General features: G+C 41.0%; 1 protein-coding gene across 1 annotated transcript in view; it reads left to right on the top strand.

Annotated features, from left to right (window-relative positions):
• LOC106000610 overlaps window positions 1-20251 on the top strand; it is a 74923-nt gene that overhangs the window by 28784 nt on the left and 25888 nt on the right. The window contains exons 11-13 of the mRNA XM_013035893.1: window positions 9402-9522; window positions 14780-14865; window positions 18703-18869. Coding sequence (XP_012891347.1) covers window positions 9402-9522; window positions 14780-14865; window positions 18703-18869 — 374 coding nt within the window. The remainder of the gene's footprint in view (window positions 1-9401; window positions 9523-14779; window positions 14866-18702; window positions 18870-20251) is intronic.

Here is a 20251-nt window from a genome sequence, read left to right as displayed (position 1 = left end):
CACTTTTGGGCATTTACCCAAATGTTTACAAACAAGACCACACTAAAGCTACCAGCACAACTATGTTTATTGCAGCATTATTTACCATAGCTAAGATCTGGAACCAACCCAGATCCTCCTCAGTAGATGAATGGATCAAGAAAATGTGGTATATATACACAATGGAATTCTATGCCTCCATAAGAAAGAATGGCATTCCCCAATTTGTTAGGAAATGGAAAGGTTTGGAAAAAAATTATATTAAGTGAAGTAAGCCAAGCCCAAAGAAACATAGGTCCCATGTCTGAGTCAAGCAGAAAAGGTCAGAAAAGATGATGTTAGGGAAATGAACCCTACCATATGTATTGAAATGTTTTTGTTCTTTCATGTGATTGTTTCTAAGGCATATATAAGATTATTTTTTGTTGCTTTGTATGTCCCTCCCCCACAGTATAACCCATGCTTTCACTGTATTTGATGTCGGTATAATTTGTGGAGGGGAAGAGGTTAAATAGGGATACAGGTGGACCCATTGCAACAATGAGATGGACAAGTCATTATGTCCAAAACGAACTATACAACATTGGAGGGGGGCTGGGAGTATTGGGTGGGGGGGTAGAGGTGAGGATAGGAAGGGTTGGGAAGCGGAAACAAAGGAGGAGGCTACAATGCTTGAAAAGAAATGTACTCATTATCTTGCCCATGTAATTGTAACCCCTCGGTACAGTATTTTCACAATAAAAAATAAAAATTAAAAAAAAATCTTGTCCAATCAACTTCAACAATTCATCCATAAGATCATACACTGAGATCAAACAGGATCAATTTCAGGTATGCAAAGATGGTTCAATATACGCAAATCAACTAATATAATTCATCACATCAACAGCAGCAAGTATGAGATCCACATGGTTATTTCAATAGATGCAGAAATAGCATTTGACAAGATCTAACACCCCTTTATGATGAAGGCTCTGGAAAGACTAGGAATCCAGGGAACATTCCTCAATACAATAAAGGCTGTATATGACAAATCTACAGCTAGAATTATACTTAATGCTGAAAACTAAAGCCTTTTTCTCTTAACGTAGGAACAAGATAAAGATGTCCACTCTCTCCACTTCTCTTCAATTTAGTATTAGAATGCCTAGCTACAGCAATGAGACAAGATGCAATCATAAAAGGGATCCAAATAGAAAAGAAGAAGTAAAACTCTCCCTCTTTGCACATGACATGATCTTGTATTTAAAGAATCCCGCGGACTCTACTACCAAATTACTCAAGCTGATTCGAAACTTTGGCACACTAGCAGGGTACATAATTAACACTCAAAAATCAATGGCTTTTCTGTATGCCAACAATGAGAAGAGTATAGCTGAAATCAGGAAAACAACTCCTTTGGTAATATCCCAGCACACAAAAAAATGAATAGGAAATAATTAAAGAAGTGAAGGACCTCTATGATGAAAACTAAAACCTGAAAAAGGATTCAAAGCAGAACTTTGAAAGTGGATAAACCTCCCATGCTCCCATATTGGAAGGATCACCATCTTGAAAAAAGCAATATTTCCCAAGGCTATTTACAAATTCAATGTGATACCTATCAATATTCCAACCTCATTCTTCAAGGAAATAGAAGAAGCAATCCAAATATTCATATGGAACAATAAAAGACCCCGAATAGCACAAACAATCCTGAACAGAAAGATCAGTACTGGAGGAATATCAATAAAAAATTTCAAATCTACTACAAAGCCATAATATCAAAACAGCTTGGTACTGGCACAAGAAATGACCTGAGGAACAATGGAATCGAATTGAAAACTCAGAAACCAACTCACAAAACTATAGCCACATAAACTTCGATAAGGGAGCTAAAAATATAGAATAGAAGGACACACTCTTAAGTAAATGGTGCTGGCAAAATTGGTTAATCACTTACAAGAAACTAAAGCTGTATTCTTATGTATCACCCTGCATCAGAATCAACTCCAAATGGATCAAAGAACTCAAAGTCAAACAGGCACCCTGAAAACATTACAAGATGGAATAGGAGAAACGCTAGGTGTCCTTGGCGCAGGCCGAAATTTTTGTAATAGAGACCCAGAAATTCAACAAATCAAAGAAAAGTTGGACAAATGGGATCGCATGAAATTGCAAAGCTTCTGCATGGCAAAGGACATAGCTAGCAAGGTCAATAGAAAGCCCAGGGACTGGGAGAAGATCTTCACTAGCCATACAATGGACAAGGATCTCATATCTAAAATATACTTGGAACTCAAAACCTACATCTCCCCACAACAAATGCTCAAAAAACAACTTCCTGACAAATAAGTTGGCTAAAGACTTAAAGAGAAACTTTTCTGAAGAGGAAATAAGAATGCAATAGACACAGGAAGAAATGCTCAACCTCTCTAGCCATAAAAGAAATACAAATCAAAACAACATTGAAATTCTACCTCACCACAGTTAGAATGGTTATAATCAAGAACTCAAATAACAACAGATGCTGGAGGGGATGTGGATATAAAGGAACCCTACTACATTGTTGGTGGGAGTGTAAATTGGTTCAGTCACTTTGGAAAGTAGTACAGAGGTTCCTCAAAGACTCCACATAGAGCTCCCCTATGACCCAACAATCCCACTTTCGGGCATTTACCTGAATGATCACATGAAAGACAATACTAAAGCTACCAGCACAACTATGTTTATTACAGCATTATTTACCATAGCTAACACATGGAACCAACCCACATGCCTCTCAGTAGATGAATGGAACAAGAAAATGTGGTATATATACAAAATGGAATTCTATGCCTCCATCAGAAAGAATGACATTGCCCCATTTGTTAGGAAATGGAAAGACTTGGAAAAAATTATATCAATTGAAGTAAGCCAGGCCCAAAGAAACATATGTCCCATAGTTTCCCTTATTTGCAATTACTAGTATAGGTCTGGGACAAGTAGAAAAGGTCAAAAGCTATGCACATATGACCAGATATGATGATGTTAAGCAAAATGAACTCCAAGATAGGGACAAAAGTGGTTTTATCTTTCTTTCTATTTTTTCTAACATATTTATAAGATATCATGTGATTTTTTTGTTGCTTTCTATGTTCCTCCCCCACAGTATAACCTCTATTTTCACTGTATATGACCTTGATGTAATTCACGGAGGGGAAGGGTAAAAACAAAATGTTTAAATAGGGATGTGGGTTGACCCTTTGCAGCAATGAGATGTAGAAGACTATGATGAAAAACGAACTTTACAATTTATGGGGCGTCATGGGAGTAGAGGGGTATAATTGTGGAGATGGGAAGGAAGGGATGATAGGGGGAAAACAAAGGAGGAAGCAAAAATACTTGATAAGAAATGTGTTCATTACATTGCTCATGTGACTGTAACTCCTCTGAACAGTATTTTCACAATAAAAAAAAACCTATTTAAAAAATCCAAAATGTCCTTGTAACTGATTAAAATAATAGATGAAGGTGGACTACTTGCTTGAAAACCTAAGATTATCTGAGCACAACTGTCCCATACCTGTGGATCATTCCAGGCTAAGTAGTTAGGAGGCTGGGATCTGAAGATTTCAGTTCAAAGCCAAGCCAGACAGGGAAGCGTATGTGACACTTATCTCCAGTTAAGCACTAAAAACCTCCTATGGAAAAGTGCTAGCCTAGAGAAAGAATAAAATTAAAGGAAGTACCCAGGCCCTCAGTTCAAGCCCCATGACAGGCACACACAATAAACTTAGTCTTGCTTGAGATAATCATTCCTAGGTGCCATAAATGTTCTGATCTATTTTCAGACTGAATTTCTGATCACATTCATAAAGTAAAAGGTTATGTATGGTTCACTGAAGAGAGGCAGTTAAGGTCTATCTTATCATAATTCATTATTTAGGCGGATGTAGCTGGAGTTTTAATTTTTTTTTGTCGGTCGTGGGGCCTGAACTCAGGGCCTGGGTGCTCTTCTTCAGCTCTTCAGCTGTAGACTAGCGCTCTACCACTTGGACCACAGTGCCACTTCTGGCTTTTTATGTTTATGTGGAGCTGAGGAATTGACCCACGGCCTCATGAATGCAAGACAAGCACTCTACCACTGAGCCACCTTCCCTGCCCCCAGCACTTTAGTCTTCTACAGGCTTGCATCTGCTCCACTTGATTAGATTCCTATGCTGTGTGTGCACTGTGTGGTGGGAATGAAAGCTAATCAGAAACTGTCCATGATATTGCATTACTGTGGTCACTCTGGAAAGCACTTCAACATAGGGTAATGTGTGTCTTTTAGCTGCATCCAACTTACCAATCCTGTCAGAGAACCTGTGGTTTTGGTTTTTGGGGAAAGGAAATTGGGGGCAGAGTGTGACATTATGAGCTTTTGGAATTTGCCAGAAGGTCTAGGACAAAGGGTGAAAGTTGGCAAGTTTTCTCCATCAATAACACATGTTCAGTGATTGATGTTGTTTGAAATTGTGATAGAGTGGATAATAGGAATTACCAAAGTGGGATTTTCCATTTGTTTCACTGTCTTCTTTTGAAATTTTTATTATTATTGAGTAGCTGTAGAAAAAGCTTACAATTCCCTAAATCAGACTGTGAGTACAATGATTGTTGACAATGTCACAGCATCATTATTTATCGCCCAGAGTTGGTTATTTCTGTATAAAAAAGCAATAAAAATCTTAAAAGATGTAGATGAATGAATAATTCTGCATTTGCTGTAGCTTAGCATATCTCATTTTCTCCTAATCTATGCTACTCCATTTTCCCCTAAATGACTTCATTCCCTTTCTATTAGGGAAGTAGATGGACAAGCTTTAAGATTGAGTTTTTGAATTGCTGGCATGCATTAAGCAGGCCTCATTTCCCTCTGGTCTATCCTAGATCCATTGCAATCAAGACCAAATCGCCAATGCATATCAAAACATCATTGAGATGTTGACAAAACTTTCCATGCTGCTGTGACACATCCTAGTTCTCCATCCCACTTGTCATGGGTAGGAAATGGAAGCAAGATGGTGATATTGTCCCACAGCTTAGTGTGGCCCAGGTGATAGCACCAGACCTGTGCCATGACCCTACCATCCCTTCCCTCCTATCTCCCCAGTTAGAATAGCTACAACCAAGAACTCTAATAACGACATGCTTGAGGGGATGTGGACATAAGGGAACCTTACTGCATTGTTGGTGGGAGAGTAAACTTGTTCAACCACTTTGGAAAGCAGTATGGAGGTTCCTCAAAAGACTCCACATAGAGGTCCCCTATGACCCAGCAATCCCACTTTTGGGCATTTACCCAAATGTTCACAAACAAGACCACACTAAAGCTACCAGCACGACTATGTTTACTGCAGCATTATTTACCATAGCTAAGATATAGAACCAACCCAGATGCCACACAGTAAATGAATGGATCAAGAAAATGTGGTATATATACACAATGGAATTCTATGCATCCACCAGAAAAAATGACATTGCCCATTTGTTAGGAAATGGAAAGACTTGAAAAAAATTATATTAATTGAAGTAAGCCAGGCCCAAAGAAACATATGTCCCGTGGTTTCCGTTGTTTGCAATAACTAGTATATGTCTGAGTCAAGTAGAAAAGGTCAGATAAGTTGATGTCAGGGAAATGAACCCTAAGATATGTATTCAAATGTTTTTTTTCTTTCATGCTATTGTTTCTAACACATTTATAAGATTATTTCTTTGTTGCTTTGTATGCCCCTTCCCCATGGTATAACCCCTGCTCTCACTGTATTCGATGTCCATATAATTTGTGGAGGGAGGGGGGAAAAAGTCATTTAAATAGGGATACAGGTGGACCAATTGCAACAATGAGAGGTACAAGTCATTACGTTCAAAACGAACTTTACAACTTTGGTTGGGGGAAAAAGAATTGGGGGAGCAGGGGGAGGATAGGAAGGCATGAGAAGGGAAAACAACAGAGGAGGCTACAATGCTTGATAAGAAATGTACTCATTATCTTGCCCATGTAATTGTAACCCCTCTGTACAGTATTTTCACAATAAAAAAAAGACCAGACAGCCCTGGGTGAGCACTAAGATCCTCCCAAGTTGTATGTGGTAGAGGTGGGCTCATGGTCCAAGATTGCCCCAACCATATGCAATTAGTGACACCTAGAGTAGAACTCTGATTGTCTGGTGGTAGATTACTTTCCCAGGTACTTAGATTATTACAAAGCTCTGCCAGAGGCTGTCCTGGCTATGGGGTCATGGCACAGGTGTGATGCTATCACCTGGGCCACACTAAGCTGTGGGACAATATCACCATCTTGCTTTTCTGTCTTACCCATGACAAGTGGGATGGAGAACCAGGATGTGTCACAGCAGCATGGAAAGTTTTGTCAAGGAAGCCACAAGCTTTGCACTGGTGGCAGAGACTTGTAATTCTAACTAATTAGAAGGCTGAGACCAGAGGATTAGGGTTGAAAACCATCCCAGGCAGAAAAGACTTTGAGACTTTTATCTCCACAAAAACATAAGAAAACTGGTGGTGGAACTGTGGCTGAAGTGTTAAAGAGCTAGCCTTGACCTGAAGGATTCAGAGTCAAAACCCAGGCCTAGAGTTCAAGCCCCACAACCAACAAAAAAAGCCACAGGGCCATTTCAGTGAACACCACCATGCACTCAGGCTTAATATCCCATCCAGAAAGCCCAGTCATGTGGATACACTGAGACCTCACTATAGCTTGTGTTGCTGTAAGACCGATGCACACTGGATTCCTACAGCAACCTAAGTTTCAGCCTGATTCCATCTTGAGCACAGTCCTTTTAGGACAATGGTCCCTGAGATGATTCACTGCCCAACAAGACTGGGACTGAGCCAGGTGTTAACAGAGTCACATGGCAACAGTGGTTTTCCAAGGCTAAGCAGGAAGACAGGTGTCAGCCTACTCCACCCATGGTGGAAACTGATGCAAATGGCATTTGGTTCTGCCTCAGGGACCTTCCAACACCTCCTGAAAGATTCTAATGGAAGCTGGGGTGCCAGAACCAAACAGTGCCTCTAGTTTATTCTGGATTATTGGTCCAACCATGACATGCCTGACACAGGGTTCTAAGAAAAACCCTGACCCACTCTTATGCCCTCTTCACTAGGAGGTTGTAACCCGTACCTGCTCTCATTCACAAGATAGGAGGAGGGAGGCTGTAGCAGTGTCTTCCTTCTCTGTCCTAAACCAGTTCCAGAGGCACAATCTAAATGTCTGGACACAAGAGTAGAGACTATAAGCACTTCCCCAGCACGGGTCTCAGTGTATGAGGATGGTGCTGAGATTTAACTTTAATTCTCTCCCTCCCTGCAATGTCAGAGAGTTTCTGTCCAGACTGAGCTACTAATGCTCATGATGGGGAGGAACATGGAGATGGCTTCTTCCACCTTTTCTCATACATCCTTTTCTGTTCGTTTGTTCTACTAGAGAAGTACTCTCCGGTCCACACCACTTGACTCTCATATGCTCTTTGTTGTGTGATGCAATCTTTATATTCTCCATTTTCAGCTGCCATTTGCTTTGATTCTGGGGTATCCTCTTGAATGATGACATTCTCTGAGTCAGCTTAGTTTGACTCTACTACATGATATGAATTGTATTTCTTTGTTTTCTTTTTTTTTGCCAGTTGTGGGGCCTGAACTCTGGGCCTGGGAGTTGTCATTCAGCTCTTCAGCTCAAGGCTAGCACTCTACCACTTGAGCCACAACACCAATTCCATCTTTTTCTGCTTATGTGTGCTGAAGAGTCGAACTCAGGACCTCATACAAGGCAAGCACTCTACCAGTGAGCCACCTTCCTAGATCTTTGTTTTCTTTACTTTCCAAACAAGGCAAGATTCACTTCTTTGCAGAAGGGTGTCCCATCGGCAAAAGTGTGGCAAGCGAGCACAGACACAAGGTAGCCTGCTTTCCTATTTACTCCTAACACAGCAGGCCCTGCATCTCTGCTGATATTGGTTGAAATCAGGTGGACAGTCTGCTCTCAAACTGAATTGTATTTCTTGAGAGTTTCTTTATATGCAAATCTAATTCTTTCCATGCTCCTCTCATCTTCTCTCACCATCATAGAAACTCCTCTGGGTTCACCAATTTTATTCTGACAGAGACCTTGTGCAAGAACTCAGCAGATAATTCCCTTCTCATGTCATGGATTCAGTCTGTTTATTGCCTACTGATTAAGTCTGACTGCAGAGACTTAGGACACAGTTCATACAATGCCACACTGCATTGGTTGCAGAGGCATTTTTTTGACACGACCATGTCAAAAGAGAGTTACAGCATCTACAATGCTGTGTATGCCATGGCCCACACCCTCCACCAGATGTTTCTTTGTTACATGGAAGAGCCATGACTGCACAGTGGGCAACCAAGTGCATTTCTCTCTTCACAGGTAATGGCATTGTTTTTGAGTGACCTGCTCTAGGCATGCAGCCTTTCTATTGAAGGTTTCATAGCAGATAGTACAGGGCATCTGGCTCCATTTTGGAAAATACAAGAAACACTGGGCCTATAGTGCTGACCATGGAATGACTGTAGAGCTATGAAGACAAATTCTTGAAGATCGCTGCATCCGAGACAAGGAAGTGCTGTGCCGTCTGTCTTCATCCTCACTCTGTGGGAAAAAACCATCCCCTTTTCAATATGATATATCCAAATTCTCCTTGTACCTTTTTAAAATAACAGATCAAGGATGACTAGTTCTTGAAAACCTAAGATTGTCTGGACACAAGTGGTTCACACCTGTGGTTTACTCCTGACTACCATTAACCACCAAATAGATAGAGGTGGAATTGTGGCTCAATGGATGGAATGCTTATTTTGAAAGAAAGAGAAAAACACCTTGAGTGCATTGGCCCTTTGGTTAAGACACAGGGTAGGCACACACACACACACACACACACACACACAAACACACACACACACACACACACAAACACACACACACACACTGAACTAATTCTTGCGTAAGGTAATCTTTCATAGTTGTCATAAATATTTTATGATTTTACTGCGTTTATTGTTTATCCATTTTTTAAACTGACTCTCTGATCAAAATTATAACATAAGTGATAAGAATTCATTATAAAGAGGTGATAGAAGTCTGTCATATAGAAATGAATTCTAATATGAATTCTAACCAAATAATGATACTTGGTTGGATGTGGATGGAGTTTCATTCCCTTGAAATTAAGTTTCTCCATCCCATTTTGGATAACCAGGTTTTAGAAACTTCTTAACAAGTTAGTCCACTGTGGGCCTGCATTTGATACAGTTGATTGGATTCTTGTGCTGTGTGTGAATCATGTGGTGGGAATGAAGGATAATCTGTGTGCATCCATTTTTCTGGGGTTCTGTGATAACTCTGGGAAGCACTTCACCATACTGTAATGTGTCCCTTTTAGCTGCATCCCTTTTTGAAGAAGATCCAATTTATCAATCCTGTTGAAGACCAAGTGATTTTGAATGAAGGAAGGAAATTGGAGGCAGAATATGACATTATGAGCTTTTGGGATTTTCCAGAAGGTCTGGGACACAGGGTGAAAGTTGACCAGTTTTCTCCATCTAGGCCACATGGCCAACAACTGATTTTGTTTGAAAATCTGATAGAGTGGCCCATGGGATTACCAAGGTGGGTCATTTATACATCTCCATTCTCTCTTTTTTTAATATATTGTTTGGGATGGAGAAATGGAATCATTTATAAGAAGAGAAAAAGATCCCGAAAGAGAGGACAAAAACATTAGATACGCCAGACTCCATGTCTTTCAGTGTTCTATACAATTCTATGAGAACAAGAATGATTCAGAAGAGTCCCTGAAGACATCAAAAGTGTTGAGGAGCTTGAAGTGGGAATATTGTCAGGCCATCACTACTTTAAACAGTCAGGAGTCCAAAGGACAAGCAAGCTCATATCTCTGAGTGCAGAGATCTTGACATCATTCAATGTTGAAGCTGTGGCTCAGTGCAGTGATGTCACCCACACATGCATGACAGAAACACACACAGTGTTGTCTCTAATTCTGCTGGGCCATTGCTAGAAAACAGAAAAGTATCTGCACAAAGATAGAAATGTCTGGAAGCCCAACAAATTATTCCACTTACAATGACTCAAAGAAGAGAGTGCTCACTGATCTGTAGGTGCTTATGTAATGGCTGCTATTGTTGGACAACTATGTATTCAACACAGGGCAGTTGAATTTTACTACAATAAAACTTAAAGGAGAACCAAAACAGCCTAAGTAAATAAAGTCAATGGGTGTTAGACTGCCATGTCAAATGTCTACATAAAACTTTATGAAGTCTCTGATCAGTTGCCCACTAGAGAAAAGGAAACTTCAAATCCAATAACTTTTTGCCCTTTATTGAGTATAAACTTACAATTTGGGGCTAATAATTAATAGGTAGTTGCCCTTTTACAATCATTATAATCCAATAGTAAAGTAAGTTAGTATTAAGTCATTTCTAAGGAAAGAGTCTAAGGTAGAAGGCAACTGTTCCTGGATTCTCAGCAAAATAAAATGAATGTTTACCTTGTCAAAGAGGACAATGTACCAGAATGATTCTGATCTCATGTCTTTTGCCCATAAGCAGCGAGCCCAATGCAAACACAGTTGTAACAGTTTGTGTTTAAACAGTCACAAGTTACATTAAAATTGCTCACACTTATTTTTTTAAAAAAGAATACAAACCAAATCTGCCTGAGCAGGAAAAAAAGGAAAGAGATGCCCATAAGTTGCAGGTGAGTCATCTCAACCCAGAGAGGGCCCAGAATAGCAGGAATAGGCTATGGATCCCACCCGTGCTCCCTGGACCTGCTGCTCAGGATCTGCCCCGAGTTGGTGTTGTTGAACAAACCCTCAGACATGAGCAAGGCCCTAGCCAGATGCAGCCTCTCATGCTCAAGGCCCAGGTCTTCTTCCTATGATGCTCACTGTCCCATGCCCCAGGGCATGCTGGGAGTATCCTTCCCCTTCCAGAGCAGGACCCTGAGCCCCATCTTCCCCAGAGGCGCCAAACCATGTGCAGGGGCTAAGCAGCTCAGACATGCTGCTTGTCATGTCTGGGGACCGCTTGATGCACCCGGTGAGGCCTGCACCCTAGGTTGGTTGGCCTGGTAGGGGTGGATCTGGAAGCTCCCAGAGGTAGAACCCGCACTCCTGCACTAACAGGTGGTGAACGGCTCATGGACCAACCAGACTGGGTACTGTGATCCGGAAGTCTCTGCGTATGTTCCCAGGAGGATCTGCATATGTACTGGTAGCTTCCACCAGCCAAAGGGATAGAAGGTAGAAATTTTCTAACTGGCTTTGAGACCATTCAAAGCTAAGAATATTGCCTTGAGTTTTATGGTTTTCTTATTTTTCTTCTCTTATTTTGCCACTTCTTGCCAATATTAACTGATCCAAATTTATATTTGCCTCCCCCCCCCATTCCTTTGATAAAACAATCGTGCAGTGTGTGTTCAGATTTTCTACTTTCTTATAGATATGGGTCAGATAGATAACGTGCAGTTTGCTCTACATACATATTTTCCCATTGTGTTTTCCTTTAAGTGACAAAGAAAAAAATAGAAATTACGTTTAAATTTTCCTGGCTTTGGTTAGATATTTACTTATATGTATAACCTAATTTATGTTACTCAATTCTTTTTTTTTGTCTGTCATTGGGCTTCAACTGTGAGCCTAGGCCCTGACCCTCAATTTTTCAGCTCAAGGCAAGCAATCTACTACTTGAGCCATAGCACCACTCTTAGTTTTCTGAGTGGTTTATTGGAGATAAGAGTCTCATGAAGTTTTTTGCCCAGGCTGGCTTTGAACCAGGATCCTCAAATCTCAGCCTCCTGAGTAGCTAGGATTATGGGTTTGAGCCTCCAGCTCTCAGGTATTGCTCAATTCTTTTATTATTATTATTATTATTGCTCAATTTTTATATACCAAAAGGCTAATATATGAGTGTTTTTAACTAAAAGTTGCTTTCCTTCAAATATTACCTGAAGTAAGTTTCAAGAGTGATATGTAAAATGATGCAATCAGCTGCATTTTGAAAACACCAAGATATGGTCTGAGATACCTCAAGTTTGTTAAGTTTGGACCCTTCATGCAATGTCAGTCTACATGTAATTCTCCTATTCTCTCTGCTTTAAAACCAAATGAGGAATATCAATTTACAACCAGTTTGTGTAAGGATTACTACTTTACATCTTTAAAAATGTCATTTTGAGATCAAATGTTGTCAAAGAGTTAATTAAACATGTAATTGTTAAAAACTCAGTAAGGAATCCAGGTGCCAGTGATTCACACCTATAATCCTAGCTACTCAGGAGGTTGAGATCTGAGGATCAGGGTTCAAAGCCAGCATAGACAGGAAACTCCGTAGGACTCTTATCTCCAATTAACCACTAGAAAACCAAAAGCGGTGCTTTGGCTGAAGCGGTAGAGTATTCTCCTTGAGCTGAAAACTGAGGAACAGCACCTAGACCCAGAGTTCAAGTCCCATGACCAAGGGAAGTTAGTAAATGAAAGTCTTGAGAAAGGGAATTGATGAAACAAATTGGTTTCATTTGGATAAAAAATTATTTCAGAAGCAAAAATGGTCTTCAATTTTTTTGGTGGGTTGTGGGGCTTGAACTCTGGGCCTGAGTACTGTCCCTCAGCTCTTCAGCTCAAGGCTAGCACTCTACCACGTCAGTCACAGCACCACTTCCTGTCTTCAATTTTTATACCCACAAAATGTTCAAGTAAGTAGCAGATGAGTACATCTTGAGTTTCATAAAATAGAGCTTATTATAAAAATAATTGGCAATAAATAAGTTGATTAATTATCAAGAATATTAATAATAACAGACACTAATGGGGATATGGCCAATAGGAATATTATAACACCATTGGTAACATAATATGACAAAAGATATAATATTACACACACACTAGTATGGGTGTTTGTTATGTCCATGTTTACATATGGTGAGTGTTTCTCATGACACTACTTACAAGCTGAGTTGCAGAACCAGGCCCTGTTCCAATCAACACATGAATGGAAAAAGTAAATTGAGTCACACAGACACAAGGAGTCTTGAGCATCCAATTATATGTTTGAGTCAGGAATATGGTAGGAAGTGGAGATCATCGTGTTCAGTTAATCACCCTGGCAAATGCAGCAGTGGTATATACTGGACCCCATGTGAAAAATGAAGCATACAACCTGTGGGTGGGGCAGGGAAGGAAAAACTGGGTAACATTGTAAAAACAGAAATGTACTCAGTACCTGATTTACATAATGGTAACTCCTCTGTACAACACATTTACAATACACACAGAAAAACAAACAGACATTCAGAAAGAAAGCACACAGATTGATAGAGTCAACACAGATCCCAAGTTTTCTCTTATTTTTGAAATGTAGGGAGAAGAAGGCATAGAGTACTAGAGTAGCTATCAATGATAATGAAGTAGAAATTGTTAGCTTCTCCAGCAAGGAAACCTGATACACGGTTCATGCAGAAAAGGCAAACTGGCCACCATCAGGAGATGGAGACCCATGGAGAAGACAAAGGAAAAGGAAAAAGAAGAAAATAAAAAGAGAGAGAAGGGGACAACAGCGGGTATGGAAGTAACCAGAGTCTGGGGAACTTCTCACTGTGCTAGGGAGGTGTGACCAGGATGGTCCAGGAAGTGACCTCCATGGATGAGGAAGTGACCTCAGATTGTGGGGTCCTTTGCTGACTCCCAGTCAGGTGATTGACAGGTGACTACTGGTTTCAGGCAAGTGAAGAGGAAGTGGGGAGGGCCTGTTCTCTTGGGTAGACTGAACAGAAATAGTTAGAGTGATAGATGAGGAGAATGGGATAAAAGTTTGTCCTCTGAGCCAGCCACAGGTGGCTCAAACTGATAATCCTGGGTATAGAAGCAACAAAGATTTCTACCTCAAAACCCAAGTCAGGCTAGGCCCCAGCAGTGATGCTCTTGCAATTTCTTGCTGACTACCAATACCAAATAGCATTTGCATCCTTACTTTTCCAATTTACATTTGCCAAGACCTTCCTCATAAATATATGCAGCCAGTTCACAGAACCAGCCACCATGGTGAAGTCTGTGCAGAGCAGGACACTATGCTGTGACCTTGGTTTCACTTCTATTATGAGGAACTAATAGAGAAGACAGGTAGGGAGACACGGACAGAGCTGGCACCACGTGGCTGTCCAAGTGGGAACAAGAATTCCCGGAGGACTCAGGACATGATGGGGACACAGCAGAGCAAGACCCATCCATACACCCACAGCTACCAGGATTCTCAGTGGCCTGCTATGTTTCCAGAAAGTCATAGATCATAGAACATCTCTGTCTAACAATGGACTGCTAATATATTGATAGGTGCAGTCTGATGGTCAACAACATGCAAGCACTGAAGAAGTTCAAGATTCAGAATGCAAATGTCTAATTGGATAAGTGCATTGACCTTGAAGTATTGATTTGTAATGGTAGAATTCCAGGACACTGTTGGTAACACCTGCAGCAGTAAATAAATACATTGAGCTCTTCTGGATTCTTGTGCATGTGCAGTTGGTATAAAACCTGAACGGGTCATTCCTTTTCCCCAGGTTGTGAGCCTGCCCATCCTCATCTTTGACGGTGCTCCAATAACTCTGACTGGGCCTTTGCTGGCCATGGCACTCTATGATCATTTGACCTTCACATGCCATCCTCTGGTGTCATCCATTCCCATCATCCCTAGTGATCCTTGATTGGTTGTGCTTTTTTTGTTTTCAACTTTTTGCTTTCAGACAAGTTTGTGAACAACTCAACAAGAGAGGAATTCATCCCTGGAGTTTCATTATCTACAATCTTGGATGAAATCATGGTCCTGACGGTGTGGAGAGGAAGATCGTACACATGTTTTCTAACATCTGTTTTGACCTTGAATCTGGGCCCCAGATGCAGAGCCAGAGGGCAGAACGGGCTCTGTATTCCTCTAGGACAGTGGCCACAATACTATGAAGTCTGTATATGACAAACCTACAGCCAGCATTATACTTAATGGTGGAAAACTAAAGCCATTTCCTCTTAGCTCAGGAATGAGATAAGGATGGCTACTCTCTCCACTTCTCTTCAATTTAGTATTAGAATGCCTAGCTACAGCAATAAGACAAGATGCAAACATAAAAGGAATCCAAATAGGGAAAGATGAAGTAAAACTCTCCCTCTTTGCAGATGACATGATTTTGTATTTAAAGAACCGCCGGACTCCACTCCCAAATTACTCCAGCTGATTCAAAACTTTGGCAAAGTAGAAGAGTATAAAATTAGCCCTCAAAAAAGCAATGGCTTCTCTGTATTCCAAAGTGTAGCTGGAATCGGGAAAGCAACTCCATTAGTTAAATAGCCACACAAAAAAGAAAAGAAAAAGGAATTAACTCAACCAAAGAAGTGAAGGAACGTTATGATGAAAAAGTTGAAAAACCTGAAAAAGAAAATCAAAACAGAACTTAGAAAGTGGAAAAACCTCTCATGCTCCTGGATTGGAAGGATCAACATAGTGAAATGGCAATACTTCCTAAGGCTATCTACAAATTCAATGCGATACCTATCAATATTCCAACCTCATTCTTCAAGGAAATAGAAGAGGCAATCCAAACATTCATATGGAACAATAAAGACCCCGAATAGCAAAAACGATCCTCAACAGAAAGAACAGTGCTGGAGGAATATCAATACCAAATTTCAAACTCTACTGCAAAGTAATGATATCAAAACAACTTGGTACTGGCACAAGAACAGACCTCAGGACCAATGGAATAGAACTGAAAACCCAGAAATGAACCTACAGACACATAGCCATCTAATCTTCAATAAGGGAGCTAAAAATAGAAGGGAAGAAAGACAGTCTATTCAGTAAATGGTGCTGGCAAAATTGGTTAACTACTTGTAGAAAACTCACCAGAATCAACTCCAAATGGATCAAAGACTTCGGAGCCAAAGCAGACACTCTGAAAACATTAGGATGGAATAGGAGAAACCTTAGGTCTCCTTGGCACAGGCCAAAATTTCTTAATAGAGACCCAGAAACACAACAAATCAAAGAAAGGTTGGACAAATGGGATTGCATGAAATTGCAGAGCTTCTGCATGGCAAAGGACATAGCTAGAAAGATCAATAGAAAGCCCAAGGATTGGGAGAAGATCATAACTAGCCACACAACGGACAAGAGTCTCATATCTAAAATATACCTGGAACTCAAAAAATTAAATCCCCCCAACAACAAATCCTCAAAGAAATAACTGCCCAATAAATAAGTGGGCTAAGAACTTAAAGAGAAACTTCTTGAAGAGGAAAGAAGGATGGCCAATAGACACATGAAAACATGCTCAACCTCCCTAGCCATAAAAGAAATGCAAATCAAAACAACATTGAGATACCACCTCACCCCAGTTGGAATGGCTATCATCAAGATTTCTAATAGCAACAGATGCTGGAGGGGATGTGGACAGAAGAGCAGTTTACTGCATTGTTGGTGGGAGTGTAAACTTGTTCAACCACTTTGGAAAGTAGTATGGAGGTTCCTCATAAGACTCCATATAGAGCTCCTCTATGACTCAGCAATCTCACTTTTGGGCATTTACCCAAATGATCACGAACAAGACCATATTAAAGATACCAACACAACTATGATTATTGCAGCATTATTTACCATAGCTAAGATATGGAACCAACCCAGATGCCCCTCACTAGATGAATGGATCAAGAAAATGTGGTATACATACACAATGGAATTCTATTCCTCCAACAGAAAGAATGGCATTGCCCCCTTTGTTAGGAAATGGAAAGACTTGGAAAAATTATATTAAGTGAAGTAAGGCAGGCCCAAAGAGACATAGGTCCCATGGTTTCCCTTCTTTGCAATAACTAGTACATGTCTGAGACAAACAGAAACTGTCAGACAAGTTGATGTTAGGTGAAATTAACCCCAAGATAAGGATTCAATGTTTTTTTTTTTCTTGCAATTGTTCCCAACATACTTATAAGATGATTTCTTTGTTACTTTGTGTATACCTCCCCCATGGTATAGCCCTGCTTTCACTGTATTTGATGTTGGTATAATTTGTGGAGGGTAAAGGAAAAACCAATTTGCTTAAATAGAGTTACAGGTGGATGCATTGCAACAGTGAGATGTACAAGTCGTTATGTGGAAAAATGAACTTTGCAACTTTGGCAGTGGAGTGGGGGATGGAAAAGGGAAGGGATGGAAGTGACCTCCGTGGATGAAGAAGTCACCACAGAGTGTGGAGTCCTTTACTCAATCACAGTCAGATGACTGACAGATGATTACTGGTTTCAGGCAGGTGAAGAGGAAGTGGGGAGGGTGTGTTCTCTTGGACAGATTTAACAGAAATAGAGTAATAGATGAAGAGAACAGGATAAATGTTTCTCTTCTGAGCCAGGCACAGGTGGCTCATACTGGTAATCCTGGGTATGGAAGCAACAAAGATTTTTACTTCAGAACCCAAGTCAGGCTCGGCCCCAGCACTGATGCTCTTGCAAGGTCTTGCTGGCTACCAACACCAAATAGCATTTGCATCCTTTCTTTTCCAACTTACATTTGCCAAGCCCTTCCTCATAAACATACGCAGCCAGTTCACCAAACCAGCCACCGTGGTGAACTCTGTGCAGACAGGACCCTATGTTGTGATCTTGGTTTCAATATTATGAGGAACTAATAGAGAAGACAGATAGGGAGACATGGACAGAGCTGGCACCACACAGTTGTACAAGTGGTAACAAGAATTCCCAGAGCACTCTGGACATGAGGGGGACACAGCAGAGTAAGACCCATCCATACACCCACAGCTACCAAGATCCTGCTATGTTCCCAGAAAGTCACAGATCATAGAACATTTCTGTCTAACAGTGGACCTCCACAATATATTGATAGGTACAGTCTGATGGGCAAGGACATGCAAGCACTGAAGAAGTTCAAGGTTCAGAGTGCAAATATCCAATTAGATATCTGCATTGACCTTGAAGTATTGCTCTGTAATAGTTGAATTCACGGAGACTGTTGGTAACACCAGCAGCAGTAAATAAATGCATTGACCACTTCTGGATACTTATACATGTGCAGATGGTATGGAAACCTGAATGGTTCATTTCAGCAAACTTCTGTGGCTCACTTGGCCCTGGATTGTGAGCCTGCCCATCCTTATGTTTGACGGTGCTCCGATAACTCTGACTGGGCATGTTCTGGCCCTGGCTCTCTATGACCATTTGACCTTCACATGGCATCTTCTGGTGTCATCCATTCCCATCATCCCTAGTGACCCTTGATTGTGTGTGATTTTTTCTGTTCAACTTTTTGCTTTCACACAAATTTGTGAACAACTCAACAAGAAAGGAAACCATCCCTGGAGTTTCATTATCTACAGTCTTGGATGAAATCAGAGTCCTGAGGCAGTGGACAGGAAGATTGTACACGTTTTCTAACTTTTGTTTTGACCTTGAAGCTGGACCCCAGATGCAGAGCCAGAGGGCAGAATGAGCCCTGTATTCCTCTAGGACAGTGGAGGCCTCCCAGGTAACAAGAAGCCACAAAAACTGAAGATCCATTTAGACACCTTCCTGACACAGAAATCAGAGTCTGCATCCAGAATCGCAGCGCCAGGTCAAAGCAGCAGCAATGTTCCCTGTGGCTCTGATACTGCTTCTCCTCCAGCATCCACACCTGGTCAGTTCCTCTGAAGACGGCAGAGGGATTTGCACAGGGAAATCTGTGGTACGCAGCAGGGGAGATGTGGTCATTGCTGGATTTTACCCCCTCTATTCTTGGGAATTCTTTGTTCAAAGCTTGAATGACCCTACCCTGCAGCAACAGAACATTCAGTAAGTGATTTCTTGGCTTTCCTTAAATTTTGAATTTTCTCTTTGGGTTATAGTCAGAGGTGGGGGAAGTTTGGACACAATCACTGATGTGCTCTGCATCTTCTACACTGCCCTCACTACAACAGCTCTACTTCATTTCAGGTGTTCCCAATGAATATTTTTCTTTCTTCCAAGGGTACAGAGTTTTCTGCCTTTCTTCCACTCCACTGCCCTTTCCAGAGATATCCCGACCACCCCACCATCACTGTGACTCCTCCACTCATCACTGTTACTCAAGGTCACTGGGGTGACCAAGAGTCCATACAAAGACACTTAAGAGCAATGTCACCATCCATAGTGCAAAGGCCAGGGAATCTTCAATCAATTCTGTACATTAAACTTTTCAAAACAGGACCAATGTTTGGACCTCCTTCATAACAACCTTTGTTAAGATAGACATGCAGTGTCTGCTTCTGGGGTTATTTCATGTCAGCAAAGCCCTGGGAATGGGGAGCTGCTGGTCAGATCAGTAATAAGAGATTGAATATATGTTTGATTTTTCCCCTTAATTAATGTAAGTAAATGTCTGCCCTGATGTGCATGTCTTGGCCTGTGTCCCATGTCATTCCCAGAAGATCTGCTTCCATTCGTTGTTCTCCAACATCTTCCAGGCTTCTTTATTTTTCCCTAATCATAACTTCCTAAACTAGATTTGAATGTTTTTTTTCATATATATTGTCAGTAATGTGGCTTCAACTCTGGGCTTCGATGCTGCCCCTGTGCTATTCAGCTTAAGGCAAGGCTCTACTGCTTGTGCCACAGTGCCACTTCCAATTTTTTAGTGGTTTATTAGAGATAAGAGTCTCATGAACTCTTTTGCCTTGGCTGGCTCTGAACCCTGATCCTCAGATATCACCCTCCTGAGTAACTAGAATGACAGGCGTGAGCAAAGGTGCCTGGCTTTTTCATATGTTTTATACACACTTTCATTCATGCATTTGACCCAGGTGAGCTCACTACTTTCAGATCTATAGAATTCTCTGTAAACTAGGGAAGTCATGGATGAATATTCTCAGACAAGTTGTGTGGAAACACCCTGTTTGGGGTTGGTTTAGGAGAGGTATACTTTATTGAATGAGAGGTATGTGAAGGATATTGAAGCCAACTGAACCTGGTGAGGATGTGAGTGAAAAGGTGGGGCTCATGTGTAAACCCAGCATTAGAAACGTACCCCATGGGAGGTGGGAGATGTCAGAGCTATCCTCTTCTCTGTGCATTCTCTAATTGAGCTGTGTGTGTGTATGTGTGTGTGTGTGTGTGTGTGTGTGCATGTTCACACACACTCTGGTACTCAGGCATCATCTCAAGTCCTGATGGCTGTCTCTTAGCATTTTTTCTGTCAT

Source organism: Dipodomys ordii, unplaced genomic scaffold (genome assembly GCF_000151885.1).
Source record: "Dipodomys ordii isolate 6190 unplaced genomic scaffold, Dord_2.0 Scaffold230, whole genome shotgun sequence".
NCBI lineage: Eukaryota > Metazoa > Chordata > Mammalia > Rodentia > Heteromyidae > Dipodomys > Dipodomys ordii.
Note: the sequence above shows the minus strand (reverse complement) of the source record. Positions and strands in the feature narration are given on the sequence as shown.